We start from the raw sequence: 15,728 nt of genomic DNA on the forward strand, positions 1-15,728 counted from the left end.
CTAAGTGCTATTGCTATTCTGTTAAAAATGCAGGAAGGCTGAGAAAAAATAATAAAGCGTTTGAGATGAATAGCAGTGCCAACTTTTACTGTCTCCTCTGGCCAAAATATCAGATAAGGGCTTTCATGGCACTAAACTGCAGATCAAACTCCTGATAAAAGGCACTGGTGGTGGATGAGAGCAGGAGAACATGCTAATCAGCAGGAACGTTTGGGTTCAGCCTGATTGGTGTGTGAATTTGCTATGAAAATAACAACCCACCTGAAATATTAAGATTGGATCATACTGTTTACATCTTTACTAATGCTCACTATGACAAGTGGGTCGGGTGGGCGGTTGCTATTTTAACTTTAGTTTACCACTGGGCTTAAAAAAAGAGAGAATTTAAATACAGTATGCAATTTCCCACTAGACCTCAGATTGCTGAAATCTGTGGTTATATCAAAATGGGCATCCATTTTTGTAAATTAAGACTCATCAGTGTTTACCAAGCACCTGCCCTAGTTTTATATCTCCCTGTGCAGAGCCTGAGTCCTTTTATCCATTTATTGCTGCACTTTCTCCTGTCTTCTTCCTCATTTACTGTGCAGAGTAAGACCTGGTGTGTCCGGTGAAGTAGGACATCATTGCATTTTTGGATTCATTAGTGTAGAGAACAAGAACTGATGGTGTTTCTCGTTTCTGTGGATGGCGCTGCTTATATATTCCAGCATGCATCAGCTACTTCCTTCACTCACAGAGCCTTTTTGGGCAGAGTCAAGATTATAGAAGGTATTAAGTAAGACATTTTGACATTCACCACATTCCACGTCTTGTATTCCACAAAGAATCTGCCGCTGAAATCCTTACAACCTTCCTGAAGGATAGGCATTATCATCCCCATTATTATAGACAAAAGTGGGGAAAGGGGTAGGATGTCAGAGTGCTTAGTGGAAAACCACTCAGTGAATTCAGGGCTGAGAAGATATAAGGAAGGATGAGCAGGACGATGAAAAATGCTTCTGCCAAGCAGCCAGCAATGCCATTACCAATTACACAGTTCTAAGGCCAAAGTTACTATCAGTGTCATATACTATCCATTTGCAATTTTGCTCCAAGGATACCGTATTTCGTTTCTCCTAGAAGTGAGCAGCAACTCTTTTTCTGTCTCACAGAATTCAGCGTGAGAATCGTGGAGAATTGATTCATCTCCACCTGCATAGCCTCCTTTAACCCAAGTTGGGGTGGGCTTTTTTTTTGCTATTATAGAATCTTCATTTTTTTAAAAAGAGCATAACAACAGAGAATGTTAGGGAGAGACTATTTATATGCACATCTCTATTTTAATCAGACCCCAATAGTTACATGGGGAGGGGGCTATTAGCAGGGGGGGGAAAGCATGCAACCAGGACTGATGACTACAATTTGCATCTTCACCGCAGCTGGCAACACCCACTCATTGGAATGTCACTGAGTTCCTGATGCATGGATAAATATTTCATTGTTGTTGTTCCCCCAGATCAAAGACCCAGTTTTATTTAGATACTCGGGGGCGTTGTAAGCAATGGGGGAAAAAAGACGAGGAAACACTTCTCAGAGAAATTCAGGCTTCTCAATTTCATCATCTGATAACCAACATTTATGGCTGAAAAGAGCCTGAAATATACAGGTTAATTTAATGACCGTGCTAAATGGGATTGGCAACTCCGGTCAGTGACATGTTGTTAAATGAGACATCACATGACTTGTGATTTCATCACTACCTTCTCCACTGATGTCATTTGTCAGAATGTGTAAAGGTATTTCAAATTTATGTTGGAAATGGGAATGTAAGGAGGGACACCTTATCTCGTTCGGTAGATGTGCAAAAAAGCTAGAAAATGTTGGGTTCAAATACAGTGATTCAGATTTCAAAGGTTAGCATTTAGCTGAAATCAGAACTTTTCCTCTTGGGACTGAGGGATAAGCAGTTGGAAAAAGGTCATGGAACATTGTTTTGATAACTGCAGCAAGACTATTGTGTTACAAAAAATTAAATAATTGGCAAGGCCTATGACAGAGGAATGGTAGATGAAAATGATATAATTTGTTGAAATGGCCAAACTGAATTGTTTGATTAGAGAAAACACAATATCTACATTTTTTGGTGAATGGAAACCCCTTATGGACTTTTTGTGTAAAAAAGAAAAACCTTATAATTTATAGTTTTATGATTAGATATAAGAGCCATGATTTAACTTTAGAGAGGTCAATATATAATTGTCCTTATATTGCTGTAAAGATTAGAAGCCACTCTCATACCTTTTCGCTTTCTTTTCTATTTTTCTGTTAACTCTTTTTTCTTTTTGCATTTTAAATTTTTCTTTAGTTTTGCTTTTTTCTCTTTCACTTTTAGTATTAGCTTATAATTGTTTAAATTTATATATATATACATATACACACACACACACACACACACACATGTGCGTGTGTGTTGTGTGTGTGCGTGTGTGCGTGCGTGCATATGTATCAAAATGGCTATCATGTGACAATGGAGTGCTGCAACTATCATAAATGCACATTGGTTGCAAAGCAGCAAAATTGTGATCATATGATTGTGGGGATACTGCAACACTTGTAAGTCACTCTGTCATAAGTTTGAGGACCAGTCATAAAGTTACTTTTCAAGCGTCATTTCTATGGCATAAAGTTACTTTTCTAGGATCATTGTAGCTTTAAACAGTTGTTAAACAGGATAGTTAGCAGAGGACTGCCTGTACTTTAAGAACAAGTTGCACTTGGGTTTTGAGTACATAGGCAGGTAGGAGAATATATATATTAGTTCATTCAAAAAATGGCTCTTTTTGTTTCACCAGTCCAACTTGAGCAAAGATTTTATAGCCCAGAAGCATTGGGAATAATTGCTATAATTTCAAAAAAATAAAATCTCCAGTCAAGGATATATAGCTTTGTGCAACCTCTTTCCTTCTCTCTAAATTGCTACTTTCTTGAGTCGTTCATTTGTAATCTGGTAAGTGGAAGAGAAAACTCACTGAAAGCAAAATATTCTTTTCTAAAACTAACATTGTAAAGATGGGCTTGGGCACAATCATCCATACAGGTAGAGACTTTTGATTCATAGCCCTGGTCTTGGGTTTCAAATTCAAGACCTTGCTAATAAGGAAACAACCATGTGTTCCTTTAAGCCTTACACCTCTTGTCCCCGAGTGTTTGAATAAATATAAAAAAGGTGAATTTGAAAAATGTTGAGGTGAAATAAACTAATGTTTTCTTATAGCAGAGTGACTGAGTGTGATTCGTTCATGCACATTGCTGAGTACTCAGATCTTCTCCGCTATCAAACAACCAGTAAACTTTCAGCAGCCTTTGCCAGCATGTCTAATGGTGAGGGATGCTGGGAGCTGTAGTTAACAGCAGGAAAGTCACAGATTGCTTCTCCCTCCCTCCCCCCAATTAAAGGCCCAAGAACCTAAGGGGAGAATTCTGGGCAAAATATTTCTTTGGATATTTGGATTGATTTGCTTATTGCAATGAAGTCTGACAGAAGCTAAGTTTCTTCTTAAATAAATGCTGAGAAAATGAATCCACGTCATTTACTGCGGCCACAGGAAGGAGGGATTCACCTCCCCACCAGCTGTCCCCCTTAGTACCATCAAAGCTTCCTTTGTATGGGATGAGAAACTGCACAGGAAAGTCTTTTTTGCCAATTCTAATAAAGAAAGGCCCAATGTTATTTCCTAAGCTCTCCTCTCACCATCCAAAATGCTGGATTAGCACTGAGTAGTAGTATGTCCAAGGACTGGCCAAACAGCAGAACAAGCAGGACCTCAATCTTTTTCTGAAATGCGCTACCAGCAAGCAGAGATTCACTTTCTGAGCCTCAAATATCATCAGCCCTCTCTTTTCCCACAGAGCCATAGGGGACTAGGACAGAGCTAAGAGCTCCAATGAGCAGGGGGTGGCAGAGACTGTACAGCTGAATCCGGTCAAGGACCTGGAGCAGGGGATGGGCAGTATTTTACCCACTGAGGTAAATCAGCATGTCTTTATTAGGCATAGTCTTTGGTGGGTCATGATGGAAGCCTATGGCCAGGCTGAGGTCAAGTCAGAGCCCCAAATGGGTGGAAGCTCCATTCTCTCTCTCCCCACCGAATTCCTCTTTTTCTTCCCATCCAGCGAGCTATCAAACAAAGAGCAGCATCACATCTGCCAGAGCTCTAAACTGTCTGGTTTGAAATTAGGCCGAGGGCTATCCTTTGCCTACCCTGGACTTAGAAAAAGGATGGGAAGATGGAATACAACCTTGGCCTGGGGAGAGACCTCTCCAGTTTATGTCTACTAGAATAGTACCCATCAATTCAGATCGTTCTGAATTCAACATTCACACAGAGTAAAAGCCACCCCCCTTCGAAAAAAAACCCCAACCCACCATTCTTTGCATTATCAGTTACTCAACAATTACAGCCTTGTACAAGTCATTGATGTGTTAAATAAACACGTTGCCTTTGCTCCACCTCTATTACTGGAAAAAGGGGCACAGCTGCAACCCATATTATATATATATATATGGCCAGACATGCAAAATGAGGGAGGAGGTATGACTATGACTCAGAAGAAGCTACAGAATCACAAATGCAGCTTGCGGAGAAGAATGCAGGGAGAGAAGCTTTTAAGGAAACTGAACTTTACTCCCAGGACTGCTATATGTTGAGAATGGATTATGGAGCTTTATTATGGCAGGAACACCTCCTCCTCCTCCTCCTCCTCTTCCTCCTCCATGGGGAAACTCCTCAGGATCAGGGATGACAACCTTGGAAGGAGGGAGGCAGTTTCAAAACTGACAACCTCAGAAACAAAGCTGCAATTGGCCATGCAACTTTTTTAAAAAAGTGCCAACTGCAGACAGGCTACTGCTGCCAGGGCTTCCTACGGGGCAGCAAAGGCAGGTCCACGAAGAGGCAGGCAGCGTAATCAGTAGGTGCATGATTCGAAAGAAATCAATCTGTTTGGGGGAAGGCCTGAGTAGAACAGTGATGAAGGGAGAAACTGCTGTTTGTGCTCCGCTAAGGGGGAAAGAGTAGCGGGGTTAAACGCCTGCCCCCTCCGATACAGTTGAAAGAAATGGTCCGACCAGAGAGAGGGGAGGCAGAAAGTTCCAATATCTCTACCCCTCCCCACCCACCCCCACACACCAGCAGCGCAGCCAAGGGCCAAGCACGGAGGACGGCATCACAGGTGGAACTGAGCTCAGACAGCATCATCCAGGCCAGGTTCAGCATCAGAGGACGGGACATACTCTTTGCTAAGACGGACGATCTCCTGGGAAAGGACCTCCAAATCCTGGAAGGAAGGGAGAAATCAGATGAGAGGGACCCAGAAAAAGAGACCAGGGGAAGAACAGGCATGATATCAGTGGTGAAATTCAAAAAAAAAAATTACTACTGGTTCTGTGGCCATGGCTTGGTGGGTATGGTATCGCTTGGTGGGCATAGCAGGGGAAGGATATTGCAAAATCTCCATTCCCACCCCACTCTGGGGCCAGTCAGAGGTGGTATTTGTCGGTTCTCCGAACTGCTCAAAATTTCCGCTACTGGTTCTCCAGAACCTGTCAGAACCTACTGGATTTCACCCCTGCATGATATCCAAGTGGGAGACCAATACATGCCCTGCCAAGCAAAATACAGACATCCCTTTCCAGCCATGCCCATTCTGCACAAATTCATTCTCCCAATTAAAAACTGCTCATTGGGCTTGGACTCAAAGGAAGTCTGGAAAGCAACAAAACCCAAATCAACACAGAGATAAAGAACCAATGGCAATCAATATGCTTTATTAAGAGAAGAAAAGGACGGTTTGGACTGCAAAAAAAAAGCAACTTCCCTTAAAAGACCCTGAAAACAAGACCTTTCTTCCCCTTTTAGCTCTGTGGCTCAGAAGCCTGGATTAGATGCATCTCAGGTCGAATTCTCTCTTGCAGAGCCTTGGACACCAGGAGAGCTAGACCTGCTTCCATGCCCTAGCTGGCATCTTCTACCATCCACTCTACCTGCCTGCAGCTTCTTTCCCAAATGCACAGTGCCCCCTACAGACCATCACTGGGGTTGCCCACACTGCTACCTCTGCCATGTACCACCTTTTCCTTTCCCCCCCTACTCAGTATTTCCCTGCATGGCTGGCTTATCTGAAGACTTCCTCCCAGATTAGCGTCTTGATCCTCACCGACAGTGCCAAGTTAGCATCCTTTTTCTGCCCCACACTGACTGCTCCACCGAAGCCCCAACCTTGAAACAGCCTGTCCTCTGAGGATACTCACACACACCCCATCCCTCCCCATTCAGACACGGCTATAAATAGCCTCTTCTTTCCGCTGACATCATTCTTTCGTCCCCTTGTTCCATTAGGACATTGAAAAGATCAGATTCTACATCAAGCTCATGCTGAAGGGGGAGGGGGGAACACCCCAATATGCTGCAAAGTCTTTCACTGGGGCGGGCTCTCTTTCTCTTACCTCAGCATGTGCTTTCGTGATAAAAGCAGGCAAGCAGAAGACTCACCTTGCTAGATCAGATAGAAGTCTATGTAACCCAGCAATCAGTTTCTAGCTACTGGAAGCAAGGAAGCTCTCTAAAACACAGAGAAAGAGCAATTGATTTTCTCCTGCCATCTGATCCTAGAAACTGATATTCAGAACTATACTTCTTTTGAATATGGAGTATCCTTTGAGATGCCATGGCTAAGAGGAATGTTCTAAAAGAATTACCTTGCATAAATCTATCTAGTCCTTTGAAACATCTTTCTCTGTGAGTTTTATAAACTACATAAATGCTGTATGTGGGTAGTGTATTAGGGGGTTTTCCTTAGCACTTTTTTTGACGAGGGGGAACTCAAAGCACCTGCAAAGGGGATCTGAGTGCTCTTCTACGCAGACTCTTGCCTACCTATCTGAAAATCCAGCACTTATATCACTGGAAAAAAAACCCAGACGGCTGAGCACTCTTTATAATCTGGCCTAGCCCAGCGGTGGGTGTTAAGAGCCTTGGTAGTACAGTGGTCTAAAGCACCCTGTTATTAAGACCAGCTGCCTGCAATTACTGCAGGTTCGAATCTCACCAGGCTCAAGGTTGACTCAGCCTTCCATCCTTTCTAAGGTAGGTAAATTGAGGACCCAGTTGTGGGGGCAATAAGCTGACTTTGTATAAATATACAAAAAGGATGAAGGCTATTGCTTAGCACATTGTAAGCCGCCCTGAGTCTCCGGAGAAGGGCGGCATACAAATCAATTTTTTTTTTTTAAAAAAGTAACAAACAGCCAAGAAGTAGCATTCCTGCTACACCATCACCACCATGGCCAGAATGCAGATATCTCTCCTGCACCCCCAGACATACTTCCAAGCTCCAAAATTTTTTCCCTTAATCTACTCTTCCCAAAGGCAACGGCATCACCCAAAATCTCCTCTCTGAATGTGGGTGGTCACCCATCTGTGACACAGAGAGAAGGAAGGCTGGAGAAAAATGCAGATTGTGGGTACGAAGATAAGAATTCTTCATTCAAGGTCACCACAGTGTTCAAGCAGAAGGAAATTTGCTACTCCCTTAGCTTCCCTTTGGTGCCAAAGCTGGGCTCTTGCTGCCTCTCTTCCTCATCAGTCACCTTGATCTGCAGCCTGAGAAACAAGATGAATGGTCAGGCAGCTACAGCAGCTGTGCGTATACACTTACTCAGGATGAAGAACACACAAACTCAGAAGCCAACTAGCAGAGTCTCTCTCTGTTCTTATTCACTTTCCACAGCAGCAGAGGTGGGTTTCAGCAGGTTCTGACCAGTTCTGGAGAACCGGTAGCGGAAATTTTGAGTAGTTCGGAGAACCGGTAGTAAAAATTCTGACTGGACCTCCCCCCATCTATTCTCTGCCACCCAAGTCTCAGCTGATTGGGAGGAAATGGGGATTTTGCAGTAACCTTCCCCTGAAATGGGGTGGGAATGGAGATTTTACAGTATCCTTCCCCTGCCATGCCCACCAAGCCTCGCCCACAGAACTGGTAGTAAAAAAATTTGAAACCCACCACTGCACAGCAGCCTGTTCCTCCCATAAGAGCTCTCCCCAATGCCTCATTTTTCAAGTTACAGGCTGCTGAGGATTTGTCCAACAAGCCCTACAGTATACCTCATAACAAGTATCTTCTCCCTCTCTGGCTGCTGGTTTTAACCCCTTTCCCAACCATAGATTTCTTGATAGTGTTGGATCAGAACTCCTATTGTTGCAGGAATCATGGGAGCTATCATCCAACATCATGTGGGAATTTATGTTTGGCAAAGGCTGCCGTAGCTGCCTTCAGCATTTCTAGATTGGTGTTTGTAGCTGTGCCTTGAATATAGCCTGCTGGGTCCCCTTTGGGTAATTTTTGTTCTCCCCAGCCTCTTCTGTTGCTCTTGATCATTTGGGTTGCCAACTTTATTTTTTTTGGTTTGGCAATTCTGTTTTTCTGAATGTGCAGAGCATTGCTTTTAATCAGAAGGAGCAGAAAATAGTTGCGGTATATTAGCAATAGTGAAAGCCAGTATGATGTAGTGATTAAGGCAGAAACCTGAAAACCTTTGAGTTCTAGTTCTGCCTTATGCACAAAGCCACCTGGATGACTTAGGGCCAGTCTCTCTCTCTCTCTCTCTCTCTCTCTCTCTCTCTCTCTCTCTCTCTCTCTCTCTCTCTCTCTCTCAGCCCTAGGAAAAAAGCAAAGGCAAACTATTTCTGAAAATGTCACCAAGAAAACTGCACAGGGTAGTTCAAGACTAATTCAAGAGCAGACACGCAAAAAATTATAATAATAATAATACAATCATCGTGGCTCTAAGGGAAGGTGCCATTGATTATGTCTAGAGCAACTTCAGAATATTTTTCAATTAGGGATGTTGGCACCAGGCGTCTAGTTTAGGATTGCAATAATCTAGCTGAAAGGCAAAATGACAGTTACTTATAAAACTGAGCAGGCGAGGATTGGGCCTTCCTCTAGGTAAGCTGACACTGCAGTAGACTTCTGTTTACAGCATGACCTTTGCTATCAAGGGCACTGTCTCCTTGTGATGGTAACCATGTGGATCCCAACCAAAGGCAACCCCTCTCTGCATGTTTCCTTAAGACACAGGCGTGTCTTAGCTCACGCTTTTTATTCCAAAGTAATTATTCCAAATAACCCCCCACCGCCACCTTCCGCATTTTGGTTACTTAGCAATGCCATTTAGTTTTCCTCCTGGGGCAACCTTTCTTTCCTCACCAGGGTGACTTCCAGACGTCTTCAAATTAGAATTCCCAGAACTCCATGCCAGCCTGTTTAAAGGCAGGAATTACGCCACCCAATATTCTTTAACCCTTTGCTTTACAACTCCTACCGGCTTTAGCCAGCATGGGCAACAGCAAGTGTTTGCATAGGTTGAATTTCCCAAATCCCCAAACAGCAAATCCTGGGGAAGACCGTGCACTGCCCAAGGCCCCAGCTTGATATATAAATGCCTGAAAGCTGTGAATGAGATCCCCGGGGACCTCTACAAGCTTATCCCAAGTGATAATTTTTAATGAATAAGAAAATGGGTAAATATGTGAATTATTTTTAATTCTACCTACATTTGAATATGGTTAAAAGGAAATAAAACCCAAGGTTAATTTCTATCCTAAAGGTAATGGTAAAGGTTCCCCTTGCACATATGTGCTAGTCGTTCCCAACTCTAGGGGGCGGTGCTCATCTCTGTTTCAAAGCCGAAGAGCCAGCGCTGTCCGAAGATGTCTCTGTGGTCATGTGGTCGGCATGACTCAACGCCAAAGGCGCACGGAACGCTGTTACCTTCCCACCAAAGGTGGTCCCTATTTTTCTACTTGCATTTTTTACGTGCTTTTGAACTCCTAGGTTGGCAGAAGCTGGGAGAAGTAACGGGAGCACACCCCGCGGCACTAGGGATTCGAACCACTGAACTGCCGATCTTTCGATCGACAAACTCAGCATCTTAGCCACTGAGTCACCATGTCCCATCTAGTTTCTATTCTAGCCTCATCCATAATATTTTGGAGTGTGGTCCACAGCATGCCCTTGAATGGCCAAAGGAATTTGTCCATCTTTGCCTTGCCATAGAAAAGCTGCCTGTGTTTAATGTAGAACACTATCGTATGGGGGAAAATACACTCTTTGCTCTAGCTTTCCTACCCCAAATCCCGGGGTTTTCCAAGTGAATAAGTCAGAGCAATAAGTTCCTAGGGAGCTCTTCTCTAATATCTCCCCTTTGGGTAGAGAACATGATACAGAGATACGAGAGAAGGCGTTCTTGGGTGTGGAAACCCACTTAGAAAATGCCTTCCTTGCAGAGTGCAGCCCAACATTTGATTTCAGACTTACTAAAGCCTGTCTATTCATTCACCCAAAATGTTGGGCTGTTGTGGCTACAGCATGGCTTTGATTCACCATTTGCTTCTATTGGATTGTGGAGACCGCTCTTAGTGATGTTGCTTGTTTTACTGACTGAAGGTGTTTTTTTTCTTGTTTGTATCACAATTGGCATTCATTAGAACCAGTTATGCATCTTTCAGATAAATAAAATGAAATGTCCTGCATAAATGGCCATTTCCATTTCAGTACTCTGAAAGTTGCTTTATGCCTTTTGCTTGGTCCTCGTAGGTAGAATTCCTCCCTTCTTCCCCTTGCAGTTCAGTGGCTGATTCTGCCCAGTTCCCAATTCACCCACCAAAAGCCTTTTCTCCAGGGTCCACCTACAAACCTTCTGTAAGTGCATGTTTTTGGTGAGCTGCTCCTCCAGCATATTCTGTAGCTTCTTGTTCATCTCACGCAGGTTCTCATCTCCTGGCTTCACCAGATCTCGCAGGACACTACTTAGGCTACTTCGATCAACCTGTCCATGAGCCCCAGACACATCTGCCAAAGGGAAAAAGGGCAGGGAGAAAAAAAAAGGCAGTGACAAAGAAGTTACAAATGAATGCGTAAATGAAATTATGGCTGTAGTGGAAACAGAGCATATGGGTTACACCATGTGAAGAGGAAAAACAGAGGTCATGTATTGGATTATCCTTACTATGGATAACTACATTCAGTGGTGGGTTGCCCCCGGTTCGCACCGGTTCTATAGAACCGGTAATAAAACTGGCGGGAGGCCCTACCCACAGACCCTGTCATCAAAAGCGAGCGTGTGCGCAACCCCATTGCAAACCAGTAGTAAAGGTAAGTAGGACCCACCCCTGACTACATTACTTTCCCCTATAACAGGGGTCTCCAACCTTGGCAACTTTAAGACTTATGGACTTCAACTCCCAGAATTCCTCAACCAGCGCTGGCCAAAGAATTCTGGGAGTTGAAGTCCACAAGTCTTAAAGTTGCCAAGGTTGGAGACCCCTGCCCTATAACAGCAGTCTTTCTCTTGAGAAGTGATTTTTGAAGAACGCTCCTTAGAATGAAGGAGATCATGACTAACAAGTTTGTCATCCCCGGGAGAAACCAGCCTAAAAATGCTACGGGAACAAGTTACCCCACTTACATCTTCAAAATTCTGCACTGGATCCCCTTTTCATAAAATATTAAATTTGTGTCCACCCACTGGATAGGGCAGCCTTTCCCAATTTGGTGATTTTTAGAAGTGTTGGATAATGGAGAACCTGCGAATCAATGTCCATCATATCCAGAGGGTACCAAATTGGGGAAGACTCCCCAGTTATCCACAGAACTCTTTCCTTGGTGACCTTTCCAAAGTGCATAACCAGAGGTTTATTTTAAATGACCTTTGAAGAGAGGAAGATAGATGACCAACAAATGGTTGGTTCTTTTTCCCCAAGCTTCCAAACTAAATAGATTGGTTTTTATAATTGTTTTATTCCTCTGAACTTGCAATGGTATGCGGGAATGACCTTGCAAGGCAGGAGGAAGATCAACCGCCTAGACAATGGTCTGATAAATGAAATCTGAGTCTGAAGGAGGAGTGGTAGCAAAAGTGGCTCATAAGGGACCTTCCTAGTTTTCAGGAGAGTCAAAGTGAGGAAAAGGGGGGAGGACTTTTAGACTTGCAAGATTCTGTTAATGTAACCTTGCAGTAAAGATAGAGTTAGTACTCCTAGTTGTGTTTCTTGTCTGGACTACCTTACAAGACTGACGGGACTCTATATGGATGCGTTTAGTTTATTGTTATCGAGAATGAGTTTCCACATTCCAAAAGGGGAGGATCAGAATTATGAGAAGAAAATAAAATCTGCTTGAGTAGTATCATTTAATTCCACAGCCAATTAGAGTTGAGTGGAATATGATGATGTTAGGGAGCCAATTCAGAGTGAGGTCACGAAAAATTACTCTTAGTTTAAGCGAGAATTGAGTGAGGGAAAGAAGCTGCACTCTACAGTTTCTCATCTTTATTCTCAGTCCTGTTTACTTTTAGAAACGCAGCCAAAATGGAGAATTTGCAAGCAGGGGGCTAGCAATACTGTGGAATCCACCCCACTCCCCCACTTCCAATATTAAATGCTGTAATAGTAAATAAAACAGCAGCAACTGTGATATCCACCTTTCAATTCTCCCTTTTAGAACTCTCACTTATCCTCCAGTCGCCACCTCCCTGTGCCTCTAACCATTACTCACAGCTTTCTTTCCTGGAGTTTGAGCTGGATCTAATCTCATCAGGGATCTGACATGAATGTGGGGTCTTTCCATGTAGGAAAGCTGAAAGTTGTTCAACCATGAAATTAGCAAAGCAGCAGGAAAGAAATAACAGCATTAGACCAACCTCCCTCCCGCCCTAAGAAACTAGCATGAAAAAAAGGGCACAGGAATTAAATTGGGTGCAGGGTGGAGGGAGCCAACACATTTGCTTGCAGATTCACTGCTTTCGGGAGCGAAGAGATAGATAACTCCAACAAAAGGGAAGTCTGTATGGTTCCATGACAGCCTAGCCTATGGTATGGATCATGGGGTTGCAGAGATAAGGATGAGGAAACAATGACAAATGTCCCTGGAATACAGCAAGATATAAGGTTCTTGAGCACTTTGCTATACTCTTGTCAAAACAAGAGTTAAAGTCGAAGCATTTTGACCATACCCAGGCCCCATGTATTGGGGAACAGCTCTGGTTTCAAGGAACATCGAAGTAAAATTAAGCCTCTTAAGGTTGCCATTTGGTCAAGCAGCCAGTGCAGAGATATGTTGATAATCACTATTTCATCTGAAGAAACCACAACCTCAAATTTGCCTGCCATTCTCCGCCAATGTCCTGCCAGATGCCTGGCTAACTCGGTTGCTTAGTGTTGTGATCAAGGCCCAAGTAATGATTACCAAAGACAATTCAGTCCTCAACAAACTTAGTTTATTAAAACAGCTGAGAATTCATTCATTCTCAGCTTAGTCCAAAACAAAATTCTTAATAACCAGTCCGTCAGCCTTATCACCAACCTTTGATGTCTTTGGCAACCTGCCAAAGGCTTTTCTTGGCAAAACCCCCACAAAGTTCAAGAGACGCTGACAAGAAGCACGGGAATCAACTTTGCTTTTCTACAAAGAACCCAATGGCTCGTTGCTGCTCTTTTAAGCATTATGGGAATGGCCAATCATCTTCTGGTCTTTTTTCTTCAGCTACTCTTGCCTTCTGGCAGCTCTTCGCATGTGTGCACTAGGAACAGGCTCCTCCTGTTCCTCTGCCTCTCTGCTGTCCGCCTCTGGAGGCTCCGGAGTCCGCGCATCGCTCCCAGATGGCCCTGGCCCCATCTCTGCCTCCGACGCAGAGCCCTCGTCTGGGCCTTCCCCTGACTCCAGGACTGGTCCATTGTCTTCCCCAGCCTCCTCACTGTCCGACTCTGCTGCCAGGTCCGCAGGCTACTGGCGGACCACAACACCTAGTTTCATTCTTGACCTTGTTAGTCCTGATCAGAGCTGATTTGATAAATCCAAAGTGGGTAGTTCTTTCTAAACCCCAACTATCCAGCCTTTCCAAATGGTGAGACCTTACTTGGAAGGACATTTTCACATCAGCTTCCCGGAAATGGAGAAAGTGGTAGAGACTGAGCATTGGTGTTCTTGTTTCCTTTCTTCCAAGACCACTGGGGAAAGGCCTGCATGTTGCGCCCTCCCTTTCAAGGCTGCTGAATACAATTTGCTGCCTTGATTTCCAAGACTGATGCTGGACTAAAGCAACCCTGACATCTAGATCAATTCTGCCTGTTCTCCCTTTCAGCCTTCATCAATCCAGCTGTCTCTCAATACCAAAATCCTTCCTGTCCCTTGGCTATGCTAGTAAGTGTTGCCATACATACACACAAAGCCTCAAAGAAGAGATGGTGGCCATGGATCCTAGGCTTGAACCTAGCTCCCGTATCAAACACAATTCTCCTGCTCAGCTTAGTGCCCATTGCACTTTCTACTCTTCCATTTGTTCACTGGGTAACAATCATCAATGCAAGTTACAATCCACATGTTGCCATTTAATAGAAGCAAGCACACACTGTTTAAAAATTAGCATTTGATTCTGCAAAAGCTGAACTCTGAAATCCACAGAAACTATATGCTCCTCTTTGGGTTTCTTACTCTGCATATACCCAAGAATCCCTATTTTAACAACAACAACAACAATTAAATTTTCTCTCCCCTTTGTCCTTGCAGCTCATCAAATTTAGTGGCCATAGTAGTTAGTGGCCGTAGTAGCGTTCATTTTCAAAGAAGGAAAATCACATTTCTTAAAATGCCAAATTTGGCACCCAGTAGTCCCTTTTGTGGGCCATGCTCATGAGCATTCAATGAAAGGGTAAGAAAATATCCATAATTTGCCATCCTCATCTGGAATATGCTGTGATACTTAAAAGTTCTGCCAGCGTGTTAGGAAGCCTACTAGCAGGACTTCCTAAAATGTTCTTTAGAAGCATTTTTGTTTAAACTCCCTCTTCTGTCAAATTTTCACTTACTTTATTGTGATCTTAACGGAAAACAGCACAGTTTGAACCGCTATAGTCCAAGAGGACAGGGTAAGATCTAATGGACTTACGCAATAAGGAGATAGATTGCTGCGTTTAGACTATTGTGCCCTTACACAGTCACAAGTTTTCCTTTCCTCTTGCTGGCTTTTGGTTTCAATGTACAAAATCTATCCATTATTTCCTCACATTGGCACAGCACATTTGGGCAAAGATCTGAAAGTGTTACAGAAGTAGGAGTAGTTGCATTTTAAGAAAAGACCAAAAAAAAAAACATGCTGAAGTCTCTGGGGCACTGAGAATCAAATAATTAGAATATGGGGCTAGATTCAATTACAAAGATTTGGAGGGCAAATCAGGCTGCGAATGACCGCCCGATCAGGCAAAAAGGAAAGACGCTCAAGATGCAGGAGGAGGAGGAGGAGGAGGAGGAGGAGGAGGTGGTGGTGGTTTGTATTTTTAGCATTCATGAAATATTCACCGGCTGAGTTGTGTGTTGCCAAGCTGAGGCAAAGGCGACCCTGCACAAGCTATTTATAGCTGACTTCTGTTTCATGCCCATAGCACAATTCAATGTGGATGTACAAAAAACGTGCCCAAAGGATGCCCTCTCCCACACCATCACTTGACTATGTGGTTGCATGGCTCTTCACCTGAGCATGCAGACTTTTTCTAAGGCACCCCTTCTTCCTTATTATCCCCTGCCCTCCCCCTGCAACGCGTCTGTTCCTTTGCAGTTCTGATCCACCAGCGGAACAGCAGGAAGATCCTACTTGGCAAAGGTGCTCTAAGGGCAGTGGAAGCCCGTAGAGG

The 15,728-nt window shown here is 43.7% G+C and overlaps 1 protein-coding gene across 4 annotated transcripts in view; it reads right to left on the minus strand.

Annotated features, from left to right (window-relative positions):
* Window positions 1-2,869: 2,869 nt before the first annotated feature.
* Window positions 2,870-15,728, minus strand: part of GRIPAP1 (GRIP1 associated protein 1) — a 77,490-nt gene continuing 64,631 nt past the window's right edge. For all 4 annotated transcript variants that reach the window (XM_087888693.1, XM_034434052.3, XM_034434053.3 and 1 more), the window contains 2 exons: window positions 10,739-10,893; window positions 2,870-5,319 (listed from right to left, as the gene is read on the minus strand). In XM_087888693.1, coding sequence (XP_087744819.1) covers window positions 5,227-5,319; window positions 10,739-10,893 — 248 coding nt within the window. In that variant the 3' untranslated portion in view covers window positions 2,870-5,226. The remainder of the gene's footprint in view (window positions 5,320-10,738; window positions 10,894-15,728) is intronic.

The sequence above is a fragment of the Pantherophis guttatus genome, chromosome 2 (genome assembly GCF_059756535.1).
Source record: "Pantherophis guttatus breed Tessera chromosome 2, ASM5975653v1, whole genome shotgun sequence".
NCBI lineage: Eukaryota > Metazoa > Chordata > Lepidosauria > Squamata > Colubridae > Pantherophis > Pantherophis guttatus.